Source organism: Pholcus phalangioides, unplaced genomic scaffold, assembly GCF_987345545.1.
Source record: "Pholcus phalangioides strain wild (caught in Gottingen) unplaced genomic scaffold, Ppha-v1.0 ptg000001l_1, whole genome shotgun sequence".
Classification (NCBI taxonomy): Eukaryota; Metazoa; Arthropoda; class Arachnida; order Araneae; family Pholcidae; genus Pholcus; species Pholcus phalangioides.
This window is the reverse complement of record NW_028301594.1, coordinates 29,202,663-29,228,488: the sequence shown is the minus strand read 5'-3', so window position 1 is coordinate 29,228,488 and position 25,826 is coordinate 29,202,663. Positions and strand designations below refer to the sequence as shown.

The window sequence follows — 25,826 nt, the reverse complement described above, 5'->3', positions numbered from 1 at the left end:
AGGTTCGAACCCGGGACCTCACAACGCGAGTCCGTCACTATGACCACTTGACCACCACATCGGCATGTCATTTATGCTGTAAGCATAATCCTATCCTGCCTGGAAGGGAAAGGAAAAACATCGCCTCTCCGATTCTGATATCAGACTTGGAACAAAAGGTGGCTCCTCCCACTGACAACCGATTGATAGGGAGTGGGGGGGGGGCGAAAAACATGTTATCAGAAGAAAACTTTCAACGATATGTGGGCTCGGGTTTGCCGTTTTGAGAGAGTTGTAAGAACTCGGGGTAACTCGAGATTGCCACTGTATGGCTTAAAAGAAGTCTACCGCTACTACTACTAAACCAGACATGCACCTCGTCCATATTCCTCTGCGAAACTTCTAACGAATTGGTACATGTTGGAATGTCAGTGTCCGTGTTGGGAACCTAACGTAAAGTTTGTTTCTGTGTGTAGTGCTGTCATCTGCCATCAACTTTTCTAACCATGAGTAAAGTGTAATGATTGAAGACTTTATCGTGGTAGGCCTGTTGCTCTCTGTGGTGAGACTTTTTTTTCAGGGAGATCGGCTCGCATTAGCGTAAAGAAGTCTTCTGTATAGAATAGCATTTGAGCATTTTTGTCTCTTCATATCCGTTTTACGCTCAAGAGCGTGTCGAGAATTTTAATTTGAAGCAGCGGCCGGACGTGCTATTCTCCCCCTCCCTCCCCCTATACCAGTGCTATTCAACCACTGTTCCGCGAAAGATTTCGGCCAATTCATGTAGCCACTACATACTTGTAGTCTTCGCCGTCAGCGGGTCAGCTAATTATATTTATTCAATTTTTGCCGTATCAGTAAATTTTTCTCCCATTTATTTATTTTTAAGCAGTCCGTAAATTTTATTTCTTCTATTTATTAATTTTTAACCCGTAGGGAAATTATTTCCCTAATTTATCGATTTTTTGGCGGACCCTCCGCTAATCATTTCTCCTAATTTATTTTTTTCGTAAAAAAAGCTAGTTTATTTCTCTCCCTACTTATTTCTTTTCTTTCCGGTCCTCAAATTATTTCTCAGATTTATTTATTTCCCCCCGCCCCCGTTCTATTGTTATCAATACTCGTTTACCATATGTCTTGTTCGACCGAACGGTATGTATGGTCATTGTACATGAAAATAATACTTTTTTCGGATATAGTTATCATACGGTGATTGTTACCAGAAACCTCAAGTATCGAAGTGGTCACATAAAACGGTGTGGATTGCATTTTAGAAACTTTGGACGGTTTCAATTTTGAATGGTTCAAAGAAAAACAAAACACTCAGATTTTATTTAAAAAAAAGATTTATTTACAAAAACGATGAATAACGGGAAAAAATGAAAAATTAAATCGAAACACCACACTTGCTGTATACAAGCAGCAATTAGCTACATTGAAGCATTAATGAGAAGATTCAAAGGAGTTATATTCATACTATAATGGTGAAGAATAAATTAGAACGATTTCGAAATAAATTCAGAAATAAAAAATTCAGAATAAATTAATAGTTATCACGCTTGCTTTTGTAACTCTGACTACGAGGCATTCCACTCCCAAGAGCACGATGAGTGGTAGTTAATGCTGCTGATTCAATGGTTCAGTATTTTGGATGGTCACTGTACGCCGGTGGATACCCTTGTTGACGTTGAAGATGATCATAACCAGGAGGAGGCGCTCCTGAATGTGCTGCTGCTGGCATTGCCATCTGATTCACGAAGGTCAGTGAAGAAGGATTGGTATTACTTGGTACCAGGACCTGTCCCCGAATTGTCGTCCCCTTCTGGTTACAGAATCCATAGCAGCATGAGATAAAGCCTCCGAAGATAATCAACGCAACAATAGCGATAAGGACAATAGCGTACACCGGTAGAAAGAAAACATCTGCAATAAATTAATGATAATTTAATTTACAGATTTTAATATAAATCGTATTAATAGATAATTCATTGATCCAATAAAGAGCAAATTATAATAAATATATGACTTGGATACACAGGCTGCATAGCAAACAACAGGTATGCTATTGTATTGGCGAACAACCGTTGATCCTAGAGGTATGCTTCCAATAACAAAAAATTTCCAAATATTTCAAATATGCCGTACTCAGATATGTCATTCATGTTTCAAGGGTTCGTGTAGTTATTAAAATAAAAAAATTAACTTCTTATATAGTCCCCGTGTGCCCAAAACCCAATTAGAAAGTTGTTGCCCTGTCTCTTCTGATATTAACAAAAAAAAATCGATGTTTCTAAGTGCAATATTCACAGAGATATTCAAATTCGAAAAACGGAGGAAATTTAGGAAGAAGCAGCGTCAAATGCGGGTAAAACGGTTTTTCCATTTATCTAACCATAATATCCGGCAATGCCCGGGGTTTCTTCAGTTACTGGGAGGTTTAAAAGAGTGACAAAAAAGCCATTATAAAGGAATAAATTGCTGTGAATAGCACTGGCAACATTAAAGATGCATGGGCAGAGATACGTGGGGGGGGGGGGGCCATTGGCGGAGATAATGATGTGACAAACCATTCTAAAGGCATTATGCATGTCTGAAACGCAATGTTTGAGAACCACTGTATCCAAAGTAAACATTCCGAAAGTGGCTGTTGGGGGCCCTGGAACCATTGTTGCCCGACGGTTTTCTGCCCATTTCGGGCATTTGCCCAGCTCTGACGGAGTCAGAAGTAAAAATCTTTTAAAATAGCCCAAGGTTCTCTCGATACCGGTCCTGTTTGGTATGTGTGAAACATTTGGCGACGATCGGTCTAAAATTGTACGCATCCTACGGAACTCCCGGGTTCGAACCCCACCATCACCGCAGTGGTGGTCGGCTGAAGTTGGTTTTCTGGGGCTCCCATCTTTGAGGAGCAAGCCAATCTCCCCATTAAAAAGTCTCGCAGCAGAGAGCAACAGGGCTACAACGGTGAAATCCTCAAAACATTATACTTCACTCATAGTTAGAAAAATATGTGTTAAATGGCAGCACTACACATAACAATCATTGCACAGAAACTAACCACGTCAGGTTTCACTACACGTACACGCACATTCCAACATGTACCGATTCGTCAGAGGTTCCGCAGAGGAATATGGACGAGGTGCATGCGTGGTTTCGTAGTAGTGGTCTAAAATTGTAGATTTGTACAGGGAACAAACAGACATACTTTCACATTTTTATATAAGATATATGCAGGGCGATTCCATAATTCCCATTGTCGCCTTTTATTGGCGAACCATTAATCCTACAGGCATACTTCCCACTAGAGAAAGTACCCAAATAATGTGTGCAACTGATGCGTCATTCATGTTGCAAAGAGTTGTATAGTTATTAACGGCAACCCCGATCCCACACGCCTTTGAAAGTTTCTTCTCCTAATAGCATGTTTTCCTCCCCACTCCGTTCTGCCAATCAACTGGCGGTGGCAACTTTTAGTCAAACTGTAGTAACAGAAAGGGGTGAGAGAGAGAGAGAGAGAGAGGATGTTCTTCTTTTTCCTTCGAAGTAGTATTATTGCGTACAGCATAAATAACTGAAAACGTTTTTCCCTCTGGTTTATTATTTTGTGTTGGTGGGGGCATTTATCAGCTCGCAATCAGAAAAAAAAAATTTCTTCTTCAAAATATGCGGAAATTTCTAGAATGTCGAGTGATTTCCAATGTGGCAGTTATAATGCGGATCAGGAAAATTTTAAAAAGCGCTTAAACAGTTAAAATATGAAAATTGACAGTTTATATGGGCGCCCTGTCCTCAAAAACCCAATTAGAAAGTTGTCACGAGGCATTTAAAAAGCATTCCACGTTTTTAAGAGTGGTATTCGATGAGATATTTGAATTCAAAAATCGGAGAAAAGTTCGGAAAAAAACAGCAGCAGACTTACGGTTGATGCCTCTTTCCCTCGTTTATGATGTCCCCCCCCCCCCTAACTTTTCTCCGAGTTTGAGTTCATTATTTTAGTTTAATATTCTCACACACATCGAATATTACACTTAGAAACGTGTAATTTTTTTTTTTGTTCATGAGAGACAGGCCAGTTCCAATTGGGATTTTGAGCACAATATCCGTATAAAAAGTTAAATAATATATTTCAATAAGTATAAAACCCCCTGCAACATGAATGATATAGCCTATATCTGAGTTCTGCAGGTTATTTGGATGCTTTTTCTAATAGGAAGCATGCCACTAGGATCAACGTCAGTTACAGCCGGCAAAGGGGAATTATGGAATCATACGAAAGACTGATACAACGCATAATCACAATTTCTCCATTCATCTTGGCCAGTTAGAAAGCATCCTTCGAAAAGTGTTTGTATTAAATGATTAGACCTTCAACTCCAAAAAGGGTGCAAATTGGCGCTGTTTTGACATATTTTTAATTGAAATAAATACATCAACACATCAATTTAAGTAATTGGAGTGGATTTTTTTAAATTAGCTAATATGGGTGATGAAAATAAACAATTTGCCTTAATTTTAGCTAGCATCTGTAAACAGATACAATCTTTCTGAGCAAAGTTGAATTGTTTTTTTTATCTAGAATTATATTCCCAATCCCTTCAATTTGGTGTGATTTTATGAGAATCTCTAAACACGTAAAATTTCAGCAGCGCTCAAAAGATGACAAAGAATCAACACTTTCTAGATTTAAAAAAAAAGTACTGTACTTATATAGCCGTATTTTTCACTGCAATGCCACTAAAACATATACTTTCTAAAATGACAAAAAAAAAACCCCGTGGAGGAAAGAAGTGTGTAATGAGCTTTTTCGTTTCCCATGTATATTCAAATAGTATACACCGGACTATATAGAGGGTTGAGAGGAAGTAGTTGTTGATGCCACTCAATATTATGTACTGCTGAAATTGCTTTATTCATTTCGTATGGATTCGGTGGACTCAGTTCAACAACGTTGTTCATCAACAGGACCAGAAACGAGGAGCTGTGGGCAGGAGAAGCAAAGATTTTTTTTTTTTTTTTCCCTCGTGGTTTCCATTTATCTGTCATCTACTTTAATCAGTTCGTGTTATCCAGAGATATGCGCACTTCCAGTCTCGTATCCATTGTTCTAGGATTTGGTCAACAACATCGTATCAGTTTGTTGTATTCAAAAAAAAACCTTTTCTACATTTTTTGTCCCACCTGCCCTCTTCTGAATTTCTGGCCCTTTCCTAGCTTGGTGGAAGCTTGTGGCCGCCCGATGGGCAGACTTCACGGTCAAGGCAGAAATCACGGAGGATATGGTTTCGCAACCCGACGTCGACCACTGTGTCGACCTTGTGACCAGTTGTATGATCTCAGCAGCCAAAGAAACAATACCCAAAGTCTCCTCGAAACTCCCTAAATTTCCTAAACCTTGGTGGAACCACGAATGTAATCTTACGATTAAAGCACAAAAGAAAGCGTGGAGTAGGTTCCGGCGGTATCCTACCCATGACAACAAGTTGGCGTTTTTAAAAGCAAAGGCGATAGCGAGAAGAACCAGGCGCCAGGCTCAACGCGAGTCCTGGCAAAAGTTTACCACGGGAATCAATTCATCTACTTCATCTAAAGTCATTTGGGACCGGATCCGAAAAATCAATGGTCATTATCAGTCTCATCCAATCACCATTTTAAACACCAATGGCACTATCATCAGCGATGTGAGGGATATTGCGGATACCATCGCCGCCCATTTCGCCACTGTCTCCAGTGATGCGAATTATCCCCCATCGTTTCATCCCATTAAATCATCGGCCGAACGTACATCGTACACCTTCCGGCCTTTTACACCGGAGGGGTACAATTCCTTGTTCACCCTTCATGAACTGACGACGGCCTTGCAGCGAAGTCCTGACTCAGCCGTAGGGCCGGATGCCATTCATTATTCCATGATTCGGCATCTATCACCAGAATCACTGTCACATTTACTCATATTATTTAATCGGATCTGGGTCAGTCATTCATTTCCTGACACCTGGCGAGCAGCCATTGTTCTTGCATTCCCGAAGCCTGGCAAAAATCCTCAGCAACCTAACAGTTACCGACCCATTGCTTTGACCAGTTGTTTATGTAAGCTCATGGAACGCATGGTCAACTATCGCCTTATGCACTACCTTGAGGTTAACAATATTTTATCGAAACATCAAAGCGGCTTTAGACGGTTCAGGTCCACAACATGCAATATGTTACGCCTTGAGACATCAATAAGACAAGCATTCGTAAAGAGGGAGCATATGATAGCTATATTTTTCGATATAGAAAAGGCCTACGATCGTACATGGAGGCACGGAATTCTTTCCGACCTCTATAATTGCGGCTTGCGGGGCAACTTGCCCATTTTCATTAAGAACTTTCTTGCTCGCCGCATCTTCCAGGTACGGATCGGAAGCACATTATCAGCTCCCCAAATTCAAGAACAAGGTGTACCTCAAGGTAGTATTTTAAGTGTAACACTTTTTATTTTGAGACTCAACGGGGTGTTGAACCAACTCCCGTTGTCAGTCACTGGCGCACTTTACGTGGATGATCTGTTAATATCATATCAATCAGTGAATATGAGGTCAGCCGAGAGACAATTACAAACTGCTCTCAACAAGATCAGCAAGTGGGCTCATGATAACGGTTTCTCTTTCTCCGCTGACAAAACCGTCGCTGTGCATTTTTGCCGGCGTCGTGAGCTTCATGATGACCCACAATTATTTTTAAATAATAGTCAAATACCTATTGTAGAGAATACAAAATTCCTCGGCATTTCATTTGACAAGAAACTTACATTTAAACCTCAAATTGCGCAATTAAGAGCTCGTTGCATGAAGACGATGAACCTCTTGAAGGTCATCTCTTCTACATCGTGGGGAGCTGACCGTAAGTCGCTCCTTCACTTATATAAAGCTTTAATAAGATCGAAGCTCGACTACGGCTCCATTGTATACGGGTCGGCACCTCGGAGCTATCTGAGTGTGCTCGACCCAGTCCACCATCTCGCCCTGCGGATTTGTTCTGGAGCATTCCGGACGTCTCCAATGGAGAGCCTGTATGTCGAATGCAACGAGCCATCACTGACATCAAGACGCCAACAACTTTCTTTGAAATATTATATCAAAACGAAGTCTTTACCAAGTCATCCACTTCATCGTGTCATTTTTAATCCCTCATTTCATAGACTATTTGCTGCTCGCCCTTCATGTGTTCCATCTTACGGTCTTCGTATGAGGGCACTTGTGGAAGAACTAGAATTAGACATCAGTCGTGTGGCCCCAGTTGCTTGGCAACTGGCACCATGGGAGCAGTCTCTGCCAGATGTCTCTCTTTCATTATCATTATACCCTAGAGCCACCACAGCAGATGTCATATATCGACAGATATTCTTCAGGCACAGGGGTAGGTACAACAGGTACTTCCCCATATATACCGACGGCTCCAAGAGCCCTGGGCATGTCGGTTGTGCCTACATCTGCTGTGAGGAGACATCTTTCAAACTTCCAGACACATTCTCTATTTATTCGGCAGAACTGTACGCAATCCTTCAGGCTCTACGTCATATACGACGCAAACGCCACCGACGATGCATCATTTATAGTGACTCTCTCAGCGCGTTACAAGCACTGTGTTCCTGTACGTTTCACACTCATCCATTCATTCATGCCATTTTTCATGAACTGCATTACCTCATTCATCATGGTACCACAGTAAAATTATACTGGGTACCAGGTCATGTAGGAATACCGGGCAACGAAAAAGCAGACACCGCAGCTCGAACAACAACTAACATTGACAATAACCTTTTGGTACCTGCCAGTGACCACTTCTCAATCCTCCGGGAAGTGATGCATCACCGCTGGCAGGATCATTGGAACCATCAGATAAATAATAAACTTCATGTCATCAAGCCCACACTTGGCCTTTGGCGTTCGAGCTGCAGAACTAACAGAAAGGAGGAAGTTCTGCTTGCCCGGTTGCGCATAGGACACAGTCGCCTAACACAATCATATTTGTTATTACGAGAGAGTCAACCAGAGTGCCCTCATTGTCAAAGTCCATTGACCATTGCTCATGCTTTTACTTGTTCACATCATCGTCATCATTTTACGACCACTTTTGGTCATAGTCATCTTTCACTTCATGATATTTTAAATGACAATAGCGATGCATCTCGCATTTTTAAATTCATCAAAGCCATTGGTTTATATGACAAATTATAGTTTTTACAATTTATGTCATTGTTTTACGTTTCATGTTCCGTTTTATGTTTTAGTTTTTTGACATGACAAAAAGACATCTTTCTTATTTTTATGTCTTGCTTTGGCGCAGTTTGACCAAATTGGTCCTTGCGCCTAAAAATTCAAAATCCGATCCGATCCTTTCCTAGCTCTTTTTCCTTTTACAGTCTATTGCTCTTTACACGAATTTATGCCCACTTTTTTCTTCTCGGAAGCCCTCTTTTCTGAATTTCTGCCACATCTATCTCCCTCTTCTTTTCTGAATTTTTCGGCTCTCTCTTCCTCCCCCCTTTTTAAACTTTTACACTCTCCTATTTTCTGAATTTCTACTCTCCTCCTTTTTGAGCATTTGTCCCGTCCCCTTATCTTAAATTATACCCTCTGCCCTCCTCTAAATTTCTGCACTCTTCCCCCCTTTTCTAAATTTCTGCACTTTCCTCTTTGGGGTCATTCAAGTATTACGTCAGCATCGATGGAGGGGGCGAGGGGGTTTCGATCTGCTGACTTTTGATGACAACGGGGAGGGGGATTATGATGATTACGTCAACGAACCATCTTTTATAAAAATATGAAATATTCTTAATGGCATCTTACTCGGTGCGCCAAAACGAGAAAACCTTTCGCTAGTTTGTGGTACCTTAACTAACATTCTTCCAATCGACAAATCCCCCTAAAGAGCCACTTTAGTGATCTCTAAATGTTTTACGGATCCAAGTGATCTGGAAATATGTCCGGGCCGCTTAAGTGCTCTGGAACTGTGCCACATGTCACTCAAGGAATCTCCAAATGTGCCCCGGATCTCTTAAGTGTTCTGGAAATGTGTCGCGGGTCACTTGAGTGATATATGAACATGCCGCAGGCCTACTCGAGTGATCTGAAAATGTGCCACGGGCGCTTAAATGCGCTGGAATTATGCCAAGGGTCACTTAAGCGATCTGTAAATGTGCTGCTTAGTTCATTTTTACAAAATTAGGTTTGAGATGGCAGGCCACATCAGATAACCCCCAGGGAAACATTTGGTCCACGGGCTAAGGGTTTGTCATATATGGCTTAGAGGGTGTGAATTTCTTAAAAAGAAATTTTGAGTACGCAGCCTTCGAATGGCATTGAAATTAACAGAAATCGATTATAATAACATATAAAGGTATTTTCTTTCGAAATTTTGATTTTTTTAAAAATATTTTAAAAATATTTACTAAAAATTTTCTGACGTTATATTTGAACGGTTCTTTTTCTGAATTTCTCCACTCTTCTTTTTCCTAAATTTCGGCCCTCCTGAATTTTTTGCCTTCTTCTCTTTTCTGAATTTCTGTTTTCTTCTCTTTTCTGAATTTCTGTATTCTTCTCTTTCCTTAATTTCTGTATTCTTCTCTTTTCTTAATTTCTGTTTTCTTCTCTTTTCTGAATTTCTGTATTCTTCTCTTTTCTGAATTTCTGTATTCTTCTCTTTTCTGAATTTCTGTATTCTTCTCTTTTCTTAATTTCTGTTTTCTTCTCTTTTCTGAATTTCTGTTTTCTTCTCTTTTCTGAATTTCTGTATTCTTCTCTTTTCTGAATTTCTGTTTTCTTCTCTTTTCTGAATTTCTGTATTCTTCTCTTTTCCGAATTTCTGTATTCTTCTCTTTTCCGAATTTCTGTATTCTTCTCTTTTCTGAATTTCTGTATTCTTCTCTTTTCCGAATTTCTGTTTTCTTCTCTTTTCTGAATTTCTGTATTCTTCTCTTTTCTGAATTTCTGTTTTCTTCTCTTTTCTGAATTTCTGTATTCTTCTCTTTTCTGAATTTCTGTTTTCTTCTCTTTTCTGAATTTCTGTTTTCTTCTCTTTTCTGAATTTCTGTATTCTTCTCTTTTCCGAATTTCTGTATTCTTCTCTTTTCCGAATTTCTGTTTTCTTCTTTTTTCTGAATTTCTGTATTCTTCTCTTTTCTGAATTTCTGTATTCTTCTCTTTTCCGAATTTCTGTATTCTTCTCTTTTCCGAATTTCTGTTTTCTTCTCTTTTCTGAATTTCTGTATTCTTCTCTTTTCTGAATTTCTGTATTCTTCTCTTTTCTGAATTTCTGTATTCTTCTCTTTTCTGAATTTCTGTATTCTTCTCTTTCCTGAATTTTTCTATTCTTCTCTTTTCTGAATTTCTGTATTCTTTTCTTTTCTGAATTTCTGCATTCATCTCTTGTCGGAATTTCTGTATTCTTCCTTTTTCTGAATTTCTGCATTCATCTCTTGTCGGAATTTCTGTATTCTTCTTTTTTCTGAATTTCTACCCTTTTCACTTTTCTAAATTTCTGTATTCTTTTCTTTTCTGAATTTCTGCATTCATCTCTTGTCGGAATTTCTGTATTCTTCCTTTTTCTGAATTTCTGCATTCATCTCTTGTCGGAATTTCTGTATTCTTCTTTTTTCTGAATTTCTACCCTTTTCACTTTTCTAAATTTCTGTATTCTTTTCTTTTCTGAATTTCTGCATTCATCTCTTGTCGGAATTTCTGTATTCTTCTTTTTTCTGAATTTCTACCCTTTTCACTTTTCTAAATTTCTGTATTCTTTTCTTTTCTGAATTTCTGCATTCATCTCTTGTCGGAATTTCTGTATTCTTCTTTTTTCTGAATTTCTACCCTTTTCACTTTTCTAAATTTCTGTATTCTATTTTCTAAACTTCTGGCCTCTTCTCTTTCATGAATTTCTGCACCCTTCTCTTTCACGGATCTCTGCCCTTTATTTTGTATTTCCACCTAACCTTATGATAAATTGTATAACCTAAACGCAAAACGCATTCACTACGCTTACATAAAAAATGTGTAAGTAGGTTCTACGAGAAATAATTCCGACAAAGCCAACTCTTCGGAAGTGAAACCATTTCATGAGAAAAAAAAAAACGAAAAACATTTCATTCTTATACACGTACTACGTTCAATTAAATAAGGAAGAATCTTGGAATTTTATAGGATTCCTTTGAAACTTACTCTTGTCAATTTTTGTGTTGCAATATCTGCCCCTGTATCCGTAGAAACAATCGCAAGTATAATGATTATCGTCGATTGTTCTGCACGTCCCATGATCACATCGATTGAGCCAGCAAGAATCTGTAAACGAAATCGTATAAGGTAATCACACGCTTTCGAATTAAACAAATGGTTTCGCTACTGCTACTACAATTTTCACTAAAACTACAACTTAACCCTTTAAGCAGCATTGACGAGATATCTCGTCTCCGTGAAAGCCTCTTATTTCAGCATTGACAAGTCCACTTATTTTGCAAAGTTAATTTCTCAATGGAACACTTTTCTTTTATACCTCTCAGTTTGCATCTGCCGAAAATCGAGAGAAAGCCTACTTCTTTAAGAGATATGGGAAATTTTCAGACGGGGGTGATCAGTGATTTCAGCTGTGCCGCTTAAAAGGTTAATCGTACATGTGCCTCGTATAAACATTCCTCTGGGAAATTTCTAACGAATAGGTTACATGCTTTCTCTGCATGAATCGATGATACCTATCATTTGGCTACTGAATCTAGATTAATTTGCTTAACCTCTTTACGATCACGGGCGTAATGTTATATCCGAACGCCAGTGGAATAAATTCGAACACTGTGTTCTCTTTCCTCTCTCTTCACCATTGCGAAGCTTTATAGTAACCCTATCTCTAGGGAAGTTGCTCTGTTTTTCCTCTTTTCTTTCTATACTATGATTTTTTCCTCACACATATAATGTCTACTATGCATGTAGGAGCGAAAGAGAACGTGTAGGGGGGGGGGTGAAAAGAGGATCCTAAAATCAGAAAACACTCTCTTATCTACTTTATCTATTATACTTTTTTTCCTTTAAAATATTTTTTTCTTTTTCTAACGTGTGGCTAGGTTGGCACAAGGGGTTACTAGATTTATCGCCGATTTGTCAAATAGAGATGGATCAAATTTCTTGCCAAAACCTTGTAGACTAAGTGAAGTAGTTAAAGGAATTGGTGAATCTTTGTGACGCCATCAGCAAGGTCTTATTGACTCATCAGAAAGAATCATCTCAGTATTACATGAGTGATTTGTTTTTTTATTGGACAAAAACATGAAAACCGTACTGCACACAAAATGAAATAGCAACGAATAACAGTGATACGAAAAATACATAAATAAGGTGAGGTCACTTTGTGACCTCAAGAGACCAAAGTGTGTTTCTAGTGGGTCTATAAAAGTAGTATCATCGTGTGTTAGATCAGCGGTTCCCAAATACTTTCAGTCGTTGACACCCCCCCCCCCCCGTCCTTCCACCCGGAAATCTTGGTGTTTGCCATGGACCCTTACATTTATACGTAGCAGGGAAACTCTAAGGCCATCTATCAGCGAGAATGCTCTCAAACATGGAGGACATTCTATCCTGTACTGATAACTGATGCGATAGCAATGCCATCTACTGGACCACAAAAGAGCTAAAACAAAGTGTTCCATACTCCTAACGAGAGATGTGTTGTTACCACGAGTACAAAACAAAAACTTGAGTCAAATATCTCATAACAATATTACTGCCAGGACCGCAACTAGATTCTTGGTCACCCGAGGCAAGCGCGCATTTCGACGCCCCCTTGTAATGTTGAAGTAGAGGTTTCGGAAAGAAATTTGCGCCCCCTCGAGTCCAGCGCCCTTGGCACGAGACCCGCCTGCTCCCCCCCCCCCCAGTTGCGGCCCTGATTACTGCTGCAGTCTGCGAACGTTACGGCGATGTTGTTTGCACGTAAATTTAACTAAAACTTTTCTTTTAATTAGTTTAGTTATCTATTTTTTTCTACTAAGCATTTATTATTCTTATAATTCCACAATTGGACCGTAAATTCCTAGTTGAATAGGCCGTGAATAGCTGCATTAGACCAATATGGCAACCATCATACATTTCATAAAAATTACTTAATATCTTCAAACTGTAGGATCAGAAAAGAAAATCAAAGGGAAAGAAATTATAAAATCAACCTAATTCTTAATTCGGCAGTTGTAAAAGGTTAATATAAATTTATATACATATATACATATATATATAATAGAAATAATTGACTGTAAATATGTCATATTTACAGTCTATCTTATTAGTGTAATCAATATTATATATACAATTATTTCATCAATATATAATATTTGGATAGACACTTATGTAAAAAAAAAACACCCATATAAATACTTAAATACCTCGGAGTTTTCCATCACAATATTTTCCCGTGTATCCGGAAAGACAGTCGCAAATATAGTCAGAACCTCCGAGTGATCTGCATGTACCGTAAAGGCATCGATTGAAGAGACAAGCGTCCAAGGACGAGTCAGTAGCTGAAAATAAAACAATTTAAAAACAATCAAATAACTACTACAATTTCACATTCAAAACTAAGCTTCACCATTAAATTTTCCAGTTGGAAAAACTAATGATTAAAAATAATATTTACTGCAGATTTGTTACCATTGATAATACGTCCCGCATTTTTAATGGTATGTTTCTATTTGGTATGTTTGTAAGATAGTTATTATATATCTCTCATATAATATACCTAGTAACATAATTAGATTTGAACTTTGTCGGAAAAGAACATCAGTCTTGTTGAATAAGTTGGTCTTAATTTTTTTTTCTTCGCACTTATTAATGAATAGTTCTAGATTCACAAATATAAATTATTAATTCTAGATTACCCAGTGGTGGTCCGCATTCAGACTTGATGACATTATTCACTCGTTGTAATTGATATTAGTAATATGGGTTCAAATAATATTATACCTTCATACTTATTGTTTACCATACATCACCGAGGAGAAGGCAGGAAATTGCGATCCTAAATAAGGGATGTCGATAAATTTTGTGAAAAATCGCAATTTATTGCTTTAAATGCAAATTGCTAATTACTACTAAAATCGCTGAATTGTGTGCAAATAAAGGGCTGCTACAAATTGCAGTAAACAAAAACGTGTTTCACAGAAAAAAAAAATATCCAAATGACCTTATGACCATATTTCATTAAGTAAAAATACGGTAAACTGAGATCTTAAATAAACAATCCTCAAAACATGGGGCTTCGCTAATAACCATCCAAAACATTGTCAGAACTAGGCATAATCACCTATCATAATCTATATTCCAAAAAATTGCGGACAAAACGTTATACCTGACAAATATGTGAGATGAATATTTATAACTTATGCCATAATTATCATAATATAATTTATATCATTAAAATGTAGTTTGAGTGCGTGACTGCTTCACGGCTTTTTTTTTAGTAAATATTAAAAATACTCAAATAAGTTCAAATTAGTATCGTGGAACCGATGGGACACATCTATGAAAAAATCTGAACAACGAAAGTTACAGGAATGCCCGTATTACGGGACACAAGTGGTCCGTCGAATTGTTTCCATACATTTTACTGGTCTTTGTCTTCAGAAAGGTTGAGAACAAGTGTATTCTATTGTAATCAGCTATGCTCAAACAATTAAAATTGATTGATTTGATTGAACAATAGCGCTTTATCCACCAATGCCAACATCACAATGAAAACCTTATTCAAGCGCTTGTAAGAGGAAAATTCAGAAATTAGCTATTAATCGTACCAAATTCATTTTGAATGACTCTGATTTGCATATTTCCAGTTAGTTGCTTTCGTGCCGCGTCATCTATCCTATATATATATCACACCTATATAAATATTTAAATACCTGGGAGTTTTTCATCACAATATTTTCCAGTGTATCCGGAATAACAGTCGCAAATATATTCAGAATCTCCGAGTGAGCTGCATACCCCATGAACGCATAGATTGAAAAGACAATCGTCTAAGGACGATCCAGTATCTGGAAATAAAATTATTTAAAAATAAAATCAAGTAACTACTCTAAAATCACACATCTCTGAAACGAAGTTTCATCATTAAATTTTCCAGTTGGAAAAACTAGTCATCAAAAATAAAATGTTAACTAATTTTCTTTTTCTGTACCATAAAAAAATCCCACTTCAGGAGAATGACTTTTTAGCAAACCACATTCAAATATATTAACTCTTTCGATTTTTATAAAATTTTTAAATTATTTACGAATTTATCGGACACCACGAAAAAATCCACGTTTCTCAGTGCATATTCACTGAGATATTCGAATTCCAAAAACGGAGCAACTTCTAAAAAATGCTTTATAAAAAATGCATTTATGCCCTTAAAAAACTATGAATATGCCCTATAAAACTAAATATATGTGCTAAAATTTTTTTCATACTTATCTCAAATGTACCAAACACACACACACAAAAGTGTTTTCACGTAAAAAAATTAAAAAAAAATTTTCTCTCATCCCCTAGTTATTGAAAATCTCGTTCATTTTTTTTTTCGGTGTTGATGTGCTTCAGCACGTTCAGTAGATTTCCTTTCTGCAGCAACTTTAGTATCGCACAGTTAGCAAAACAATCCTGTTTCATCTGTATAGACCATTTTCTCACCATATTCAGAAACGAATTTCTCTGTTTCTGTAAAGTTCTTTGCTTTTTTTATGAAGTCCTTTAGACATGTTGAGTGAGGAAATTCAATTTCTTAATAATATTCACAATTATTTGTAATCGATGCAAAAATTATTTACAGTTATTGCACTAGAAGAGTAACTTCCGAGGAATTTGAAAATATTGAGGCCATATGGTTTTTATTTGGATCTTCTCGCACTTGATCAGATGTGTGCAATGATGTTAATCTCAACAAAACAAAACTTCCCTTTTGAGTTCCCTTAAGTCCCCACCCCCCCCCCCCAACAAATTCAGAATTAATGTGCTGCCATCTGTAGGTAAAAATATCTAGTTGAGTTATGCTTTACAAAAGAATTGCACAAAATTTAAAAAAAAAAATGATAATAATATGTAATAATTCTTTTCTATTTTATAAAAGTCTCAACATTTCCCCCATGAACCAATGTTAGCCAATTTTTTGCCCACGAGTTACCATAAGGAAGAAGAACGAGCTCTTACCACACGCGGGAACCGAAAAACACCAATCTGACGTGAAATTGGAATAGCCAGCAAAAAATTTACTTTTTATCGAGATCTATGAAATATACAAAATATGCTCTATCACGCACAAATAGCGAAATATTCAAAAAAAAAAAAAGTAAAAAAATACGCAAATACGTAAAAATCTGAGTCCTATTAATAACTATACAATCCCTTGAATCATGAATGAGATATCTGAGTACTACATGTTATTTATAGAAAACTTTTTCTAACTGGAAGTATACCTCTAGGATAAAATGTCATGCCCTCTGTTTGCTATGCATCCTGTATATAGGGTGTCCCGGAATTCATGGGCCAAACTTTAAGGGAAGGTGAAATACACATAAAGAACATTTCATGTATACCAATATGGGGGCGGAAATGAAAATTGTTGGCGGAAAAACTAAGGAAATTAAAAAAAAAAAAAAAGGTTTTTTTTATTTGCATCATTGTTCATGAAATACCTGGCACATCTTCGAAAGAGTACGCCAATGACTTGCTAGACGCTGCCAGGCCTGTATCGATGTTGGTGGTGGCACATTTGAGCAGTTATTATTTATCAATGTGAATAAAAAGATTTTTCATTTCCCTCATCATTTCGTATTTTTTCCGCCAACACTTTTCATTTCCGATCCCACATCGCTATACAAAAAATACTTCTCCGTGTGCATTTTACCTTCCCTTAAAGTTTTGCCCACGAGTGTTAGGGGAACACCCTGTCCTAAAAATAACTGTCCTAACATACCACAAGTATGTATGTAATGTTGGGGGGGGTTCTCAATATTTTTCACCCGCGGTGGCCCATTCCCTAATCAACGCTTGTCAGCGGCTCCACAAAGCAGTTTCACAGAGAATCGCTTCAAAGAACCTTTGACAGAGCCGCCGTAGTAGTGGTAGTAGTTAAGGGAGTATTTAGTGAAAAAAAAAATAGAATGACACGAAAACTTACCAATGTGTATGGAAAACACAATGCAGAAGAACAATCCAGAAACTGTACGGTACTCCATGGTAATGCTTGAAATAGTTCTTGGAATATGGTCTGTTCTAAAAATGTAGTTCAGAAGGTTCCTCGATAGTTACGTCGTTATTATATGTATGTTACAACGGATGTGTAAAAACAATATACATCTGAATGATCTATTTTCTGTGCCTACACAGGCAATTCACTCTTTATCTTATTTAATATTTTCTGATAACTATCCGCGAGGGAGAAGGTGATAAGGTTTGACTGATGCATGATTACTCCTTAAAAACATCTACCGAAAACCCAAAGGTGCCTTCTAATGTGAATTTCAATTGGTCACGTGGGGCACACAGAAATGAAATATACGCTTTAATATAATTATTTAATCAAAAATTCAAAATAAATATCCAGGTCTGTCGCGAAATTTTAGCTACGAGTGAGAGATGAAGAAGATGGCAGACACAGGTACGTGTCTCCTGATGACATCGATTCTCTAAAATGTGATCAAAGCGCTATCGGAAAGTGTCAGCCCGGTTCGATAACATATCCGCTCACTAGCAAAGGGGGTGTTGCGAAGTTTCATGCGTTTGAAACTTCTGCTCTCATTCACGTTGGGAATTAACTTCAGAAAAAGAACTTGAGCTGACCACCGAGGGGATTTGAACCTATGACCACACTCTCAAATTCAAAAAAACACTCTCATTCACAACTCTAAGTTGAGAATTACCTTCAGAAAAAAAAACTTCAGCTGACCATCAATGGGATTTGAACCTATGACCACACGACCGCAAGCACAGCGGCATTTCTTTTTTTCTTGCAAACCGAGCGCAACTGCTGTCTATCGCCATGGGCAATTTACTACCGAATCAGTTGTGCCGGAAGTGTGTGCGTGTATTTAACAGTCTGAATACGTATCGAGTGTTGTGCGTGAACTCTTAGTGCTGCCATCTATTGTTCAAACTATGAGAGTGAAATGTAATGATTGAATATTTTTACCGTTGTATATCTGTTACTCTTTTTCGAGACTTTTCAACGGGGAGGTAGACACGCACAGCAGCATGCTATAAATCAGGGGTGCACAAACGTTTCAATCGGGGGGCCAAAAACTTATATATGAAGAGTTGCCATACGACCCGTATTTTACGGGATATTTCCAAAATTTTGTCCACCTAAACTTTTTTTTTTTTTATGAAAAATGTCCCGTTTTTTTCCTACTATTTTCAAAAAGGGTTAGCAGAATTTTTAACATCGAGAATTATGTTTAATAAATAAATTTTAGCCGTAAGAGGCAACTTTACTTGTCTTTGACAATTTTTTTTGACTGCAAATGACTTTACTTGTCGTTACAACATTTTTGACGATGTCCCGCATTTTTATGGAAGAGTCAGCCTAGGTATTTATCGTGTTGTAGGTATTGATACTTTTCTACCGGAACAACTTTCGTGGGCTGGATGGAACTCCACTAAGGGCCACACCTGGCTCCGCTGCCCGGAGGTTGTGCATCCCAGCTATAAACGGTTAAATAATGCAAATACATTTCATGCTAGTATAATCCCGGTTCTATTTATGACCATCTGCTTTACCGAAGCGTTCAAAGAAATGTTTGCAACTTTATCGACAAAAGTATGAACTAAAAATAAAAAAATTCGATCCAAAAAATTACACTTGCTGAAACGTGTCCATGTAAATAATTTAATAATTTAACATTTAAATAATTTTTATGCGTAAATTTACATAATAATGATGAAATACAATTAAATAAGAGTTTATTTTAACAAGTTGAAAATTATTGCGTTTTCATTTAAAGTGAAGCACAATAAAAGAAGAACACATAAGTACACAAACGTAATGTGATGGTTACTGCTTCTAGTTTCATTATCCTTTATAGTTGGTGGTCGGTGGATATGCTGGTTGACTTTGAGGGTAATCATAACTTGGCGGATGAGGTTCAGGATATGCCGCTGGCATGGCCATCTGATTCATAACGGTAACCGAAGAAGGAACTGCGCTATTTTGCACCAGGACCTGTCCCCGAACCGTCTGGGTACTCCTGCAGCAGCAGCAGTAGCAGCATGCGATACAGCCTCCTAAGATGGTCAGAGCACCAATAACGATAAGGGCAATAGCGTACACTGGTAACCACACAATATCTGCAAGCGAAAAAAAAAATGCATTAACAATCATTTTTATTCGCAATAATATTATAATATACATTCTTTAGATCTCAGAGGAGGTAGTCATTGAGAGAGAGACCAATGAAGGGAGGGTGTGGGGGGACTCCACGTAACGGGAGATAGAGAGAGAGAGAGAGAAGTATGGTCACCGTACAAGCAAACGGAACTTTTTTTTTTTCGAATATAGTTACCTAGAGTTAACCAAACGTCCTCCTTTGGGGAACATGCCCTCCTTCTTGATGGCATTTCAAGCGTCCTCCTCCTAAGTTTCGGAAAATTCGCCCTTTTGTCCTCCTTCTCAGGGGTTTCCGGAATTATTTTTATTTCTTTTCTTAGAAAACAAAAATTTTTCCGCTTTAAAACACATCTCTTCATTGAAATGAGTGTTTTTGCGATTTTTTCCATTGTCCAATAACCGTCGAAATTCCCAGAATTTTTTCTGTTGTGCTTTTTTTGTGGTTCTGAGTCGGGACAAAATTATTGCTGTTTGGCGGTTCTAATGGTCAGAATAGTGGCGCCATCTGGTGTTGAAATCGAGAAATATGACGTCATTAAGGGTGCGTGCGCGGGCTTCCTCCTTTCTCAGTTTTTGAACATTTTAGCCCTATAGTTCCCATGCGTAATATTTTTTCCCCTCACTCACATTATTGAGTTATATTTCGGTTAATGTCACTAATTTTGTAAAATAACGCCCAGGTTTTTTTTTCAACCAAGCAAATTTGTGACTTGTACTCATAAGTACCGAAAGTATATGGCGAGGTGTAGCTTCTATATAAACAATTCTGAACTCAAATTCAATTATAATTTGAATGCGCAGTTTTCTTTTGTTTTAAGAACTAATAAATGAAATCTCGATATCTAAGGACACTCTGTGGACTGGAAGGAAATCCTAAAAAAGAAAAAAATATCTGTGCTAGGGATTATCGTTGTACACCGGGAGGCAGACCATCATCATAATGTACCAAGGGCGTAGCGAGGGAGGGACTTGGGGGGGGGGGGTTCCTCCCCCCTCCCCCGAAATGTAAGAAAATGACCGAAAAAAGGGAAAAAGATGGCCAAATCTATTGTTCTACCACTTTGGTCCCCCTCCCACGAACGAAATTTCTGGCCACGCCCCTGTAGTGCACGACCACCAGATTTATGCATTTCTTGATACACAGTAAAACCTCGTTAAGTGGCCACCCCAATAAGTCGTCACTGGTTATGTGTCGTCGTTTTTATAACTTTCACTTGTCGCTAATTTTAGTAAACTCGTCACTATGGAGAAGTTTGAGAAAAACGAACAGATTTCTCGGCATGGGTGGCGATACGGAGGCGAGGGCATGGGGGCATTGCTCCCCTCCCCCCCAGCGTCAAAAGTGGAGTCAACTGATCTAATGTGTATATTCATATATGAAAAACCTCATCATCATCATCTCTCCTCCACCCAGACTTCCAAGTCTATCTCCGCCTAGGTTTGTATGGCTCCCTTCAAAGAACGAGCTTGATAACAGCATTGCCATATCTTCAAAAGTAACCATAAAAGTGTACCAGTGTGTATTTTGCCTCCCGTGTTCGAAACCCACCGTCGCCGCACTGGTGGTCGGCTGAAGTTGATTTTCTGGGGTTCCCAACTTGGAGGTGCGAATGCAAGCCGATCTCCCCATTAAAAAGTCTCGCCGCAGGGAGCAACAGGCCTGCAACTGTAAAATCATCAAGCATTACACTTCACTCATAGTTCGAAAAATATGTGGTAGATGGCAGCACTATAACAAACATTACACAGAAACAAGCTAACAAGCTTCACGTTAGGTTCACAACACGGACACGACCATTCCAATTCGTTAGACGTTCTGCAGAGGAATATGGACGAGATACATGTGTGTTTCATTAGTAGTAGTAGTAGTAGCAGTGTATTTTGCCTCGACTGAAGTTGGTTTTCTGAAGTTCCCAACTTCGAGGCACGAATGCGAGCCGATCTTCCCATTAAAAAATCTCACCACTGAGAACAACAGGCCCAGAAGGTACACTTATTCAATCCTTACATTTCATTCATAGTTCGAAAATTGGATGGCAGCGCTATAGCAAGCACTGGAAAGAAACACAATTCACGTTACATTCACAACACGTACATGCATATTCCAACGTGTACCAATTCGTTAAAAGTTCCACAGAGGATCGTGGACAAGGTGCATGTGTGGTTAGTAGTGTATTTTGCCATACAAGTAAAATACTAAAATCTCAAAAAGATAAAAATTTACTTTTTTTTTCTTTTTGTAATCTATAAATTTTGTTAATATTGTATTTTTAAAATTTATATTTTAATGAATTTTATACCACTTTAAAAAGTATACGATTTTCACGATATTGCGCATTGAAACTGATGAGCACTTCGCTTAAGTCGTCACTCGGCGTAAACCGTCATAATTTCTCGATAACGGGAGTGACGACTTAACGAGGTTTTACTGTATTTTCCAAATCCACGTTGTTAGTACTACAGTTGGTATTTATTTGCGACCAAAAAAAATTATAATTAATAGATTAATTAATAAAATTCCATTATATGTTTCAACCCCCCCCCCAGTAAAAGTGTTTACTGTATTTTTTGTATACCCCATCGCCCCCCCCCCCTCACACACACACACAAAGGTCAGTTCGTATTTTTTATTTTTATTGTAAACGCAGATTTTGCTGACTGTACTTTAAAGTACCACATTAATTAATTCGCCGCACAAAAACTAATTTTTAGAAAAAGTTATTTTTTTAGGATTTCTCCCCTAAGACCTTCTTAGAACTAAAACGACCTTCCAAAAAATTCACATGATAATTACTTCATGTTTTCATAATGTGTGGTACTGAAAGGATTAAAAATGATTTTGAAAGCATCTAAGAATACGGCGTAAAATTTTCTTTTAACACTTAGTACCTTTGATTTTTACGTCACAAAATTTCCCAGCGTATCCGAGAAAGCAGCTGCATGTATAATAGTCATCATTAAATGGTTGGCACGTTCCGTGAACGCATCGATTGAGAGAACAAGAGTCGGACGAGCCAGTATCTGCAAACGAAACAATAAGAAAAAGTCAATATATCACGTTCTAAAATAATTAAGTTTCTCAATGTAGTTTGTGAAATAAAGCGTGCTAATCAGATATATTATTAACTAGCTACAATACCCGGCGCTGCCCGGGTTTTCTTCAATGAGGCTTTTTGCATCATACGATATCTCCCTCTTTCTTTGAGGGACATGCAAACCGTGTCTAAGTTAACCAATATGGCGACGTCCTGCGCGACTCATGAAAGAAATAAATCTAAATTTAAAGAAACGTAGAAATGAATAGTCCCCCCCCCCTTTTTTTTTATGGGTGTAAGGTATTTCGATTCCCTCCCCCTGAACTTCAAGTTATCTATTTCTGCCTGTTTGAGCTTCCAAAAATGCTTAATTAAAGCTGTGGAATTTTTTCGATCCACTTTTTACGGGGCCCAAAACTAATTTTAAAAACATCCTAAACTATATGAATTTATGCAAATAAATATCAAAAGACAATACGGAGACATTAATTTTCATGCTTGAGAAGATATAAATAAAAAGTTTAAATCAATGTTATTGCATGAATATCCAACTCAAAAGTAGGTTCGGCTAATTGCTTCGTATTTATTCTCCTGGGCTTCGTATATCTATCTCTAAGCGACCTCAATATTTCAAAAATCGAGATTTCAATACAATTTTTAAAATTATTGATGTGACAGAAAACCCCACTAAATTTCCGCATTTATACAATAGAATCGGCAATTATAACACCGATTTCTAGGAGGATCACCCTTTTCCTGACCCTCAAAGCGATGATGGTGATGATTATGACGTCTATTCCAAAAGCCTCATTACTGAGAGTATTGAAAATGTGGCAAACCATTATAAAGGCATAAACTATTATACATAACTGGCAGCATTAAAGAAGTGACAAACCATTGTAAAGGCATATGCATGTCTGAAACGCATTGCTAGGGAACCACGGTAACCAAAGTAAACGTTCGGAAAGTGTTTGTTGAGGCCCAAAAACCATTGTCGCCGGACAGTTTTTTGCCCATTTGGGCATTTGCCCTGGGCTGAAGAAATTTTAAAGTAGCCTATCGTTCAAGTCGGGTCCCAGTTGGTATATATGCAAAATTTGGCGACGATCGATCTAAAATTGTAGATTTGTATAGAGAACATAATCACACACACACACACAGACACACAGAAAATCAATTTTATATATATAGAAGATAGATAGATGAACGGTCCAATAAATTATTTATTCCGAACATTTCAAGTCTTGTGCATATCAAGTCGTACATTTATCGGCATGCCCTCACAATGATCGGAGCACAATGCGGACGAATCATATTCACGGTTTGGATCCCGAACTGGGCTAACTTGGGGGTCTTCAACGCATGGTTCACGGGTCGCCTTTTTGCCACGGCTCGATGGCGAAAAAGGCTTACAAGTTCCAGATACTTTACTTATAGAAATACGGAAAAGAAACCTCAATAAAAATTTGTTCTACAATCGGTGAAACTAGTAATTTCGAAATTACTTTTCAGAATTAATAAAAAATAATTTTAGAATAAATAAAAAAATAATTTTAGAATTAATGAGAGAAATGATTTCATAATTATTGAAAGAAGTAATTTCAGAATTAATGGAAAAAATAATTTTGCAATTCATGAAAATTCATAATTGGTGAAAAATATTTCAAAATTATTGTTATTAATAACTGGAAGAAATATTTCCAGAATTAATGAAAAATATTTCCAGAGTGATTGTAAAGTATCAATATAGGGCCCGAGACAATTCTTATCTTTTTTTTCTCATGATAAATTCTCTGTGGAGGGCCTGTGAAAAATCTAGCTTCTGGGCCCGCCGTCAAACCGAGGGATATCCAGGCCACATCGCCATATATCAATACAGTATCGGCTCATTGTCCTCACGGAGTAGCTCTGGCGATTTATTTATAGAAAAAAGCATATGCATTACAAAATACAATATAATCACAACAAGTATAAAATTATAATCTATGCATAAAATCGAGTGGAAAGATCAAGATCTACGTATACAATCATAAATCAATCCTAATTCGAATGTAAAAACGTAAATCGCGTATTGAAATCAATCATGAATCTTATATAAAATCATAATTCTGGGCCCGCCAGTGGACGCAGCCTAGGGGTCCTGCTGCGGCATTTGGGGGGGGGGAGTGCATGGTAGTATTATAAAAATTTCAGAGTCGCCCTCATGGGTATACAACAGGTGAGGTCGCACCGGGCTCGATCTGTAATAAAAGTGAAAAAATATGCTCAAATCAATCACATTTTTTTTTTCGTAATAAACAAGGAGTCTGAGCTTCAACTGATTTGATTCTGGAATTTTCATCAATTCTGAAATTATTTCACTCATTAATTCTGTATTTTCATTAATTTTTTGGATTTTTTTCTCGCATTAATTCTCGATTTTCATCAATTCTGGGATTTTCTCTCGCATTGTTTTCTGAATTTTCATCCATCTGGGAATATTTCTCCCATCGATTGAGGATTTTCATCCATTCCGAGATTGCCTCTCGTTAATTCTAAATTTTTTATCAACTCTGGGAATTTTTGTCTCATTAAAGCATCCATTTTCTGGGATTTTCTCTCATTAGTTCTGAATTTTCATTGGTAAGTAGATACTTTCCAGCATTTCTGTATATTCAGTGATAATGCATGAATCTTTGCATGCCCTATTCCCTAACCCATAACATATATGAAATCGGGGGCTAAAGAACCCCGAAGTTATTTTCACACCGGGCCCCGCGTCTGATAATGGCGGCCCGGAACAATACTTGTAGTTATTAAAATAGTTAACGACACGAAAACTTACCGATCTGTATGAAAAAAACAATGCAGAAAAAGAGCAATCCGAAAATTGTACGGTGATCCATGTTGATACTCGGAATAATACTTGAAGTATATGAGAATCGTAAAAAAAAAATATGATTTTAAAAAATTACTTGATGGTTATAACGTTGCTGAGCGTTTGGAAAGAACCTCTGAAACGTATTTACAAACGAGGAAGAACCAACTGAATGACGTTTTCGTACTTATCGACACAATTTGATTTTTATCTCGAACAATAATTTTGATAACGTGTCAGAGAGGAGGTGGCAAGGTCTACCTATTATAGTCAGTGTGCAATGATTATATTCTCTGAAAGCTCTACCAGAAGCTACCGAAATGTCTTTAGGAAAGAGGTACGCCATTAAAAGAATAGCATATCACGAATTCAAAACTCGTCGCACTTTCCTCCAATAAAAAATTCTCAAAAATGAATTTCGGTCGGGAAAATTATCTCGATGAAAACTGTGTGAAATTCGTTCAAAACGGGTACTCTATTATGTGTAATACTTACAAATAATAGAGTATACGAAGTATATTTCTCTTTTCCCCCTCACCTACTCGTTCTTAGATGTAGTATATATATGTATATATATTTTT

At 37.5% G+C, this 25,826-nt stretch overlaps 2 protein-coding genes across 2 annotated transcripts; both read right to left on the bottom strand.

Moving 5' to 3' along the window:
* Window positions 1-1,315: 1,315 nt before the first annotated feature.
* On the bottom strand, window positions 1,316-17,665 carry LOC149090297 (uncharacterized). Its single transcript, XM_089233907.1, has 5 exons — window positions 17,149-17,665; window positions 14,891-15,025; window positions 13,382-13,516; window positions 11,178-11,297; window positions 1,316-1,902 (listed from the first exon to the last, which is right to left on the bottom strand). The coding sequence occupies exons 1-5, from the start codon at window positions 17,204-17,206 to the stop codon at window positions 1,619-1,621; spliced, it is 732 nt and encodes a 243-aa protein (XP_089090033.1). The 5' UTR covers window positions 17,207-17,665; the 3' UTR covers window positions 1,316-1,618.
* Window positions 17,666-18,841: 1,176 nt separating this feature from the next.
* On the bottom strand, window positions 18,842-25,407 carry LOC149090296 (uncharacterized). The gene is made up of 3 exons (XM_089233917.1): window positions 25,213-25,407; window positions 22,243-22,374; window positions 18,842-19,313 (listed from the first exon to the last, which is right to left on the bottom strand). The coding sequence occupies exons 1-3, from the start codon at window positions 25,271-25,273 to the stop codon at window positions 19,039-19,041; spliced, it is 468 nt and encodes a 155-aa protein (XP_089090043.1). The 5' UTR covers window positions 25,274-25,407; the 3' UTR covers window positions 18,842-19,038.
* Window positions 25,408-25,826: the final 419 nt, after the last annotated feature.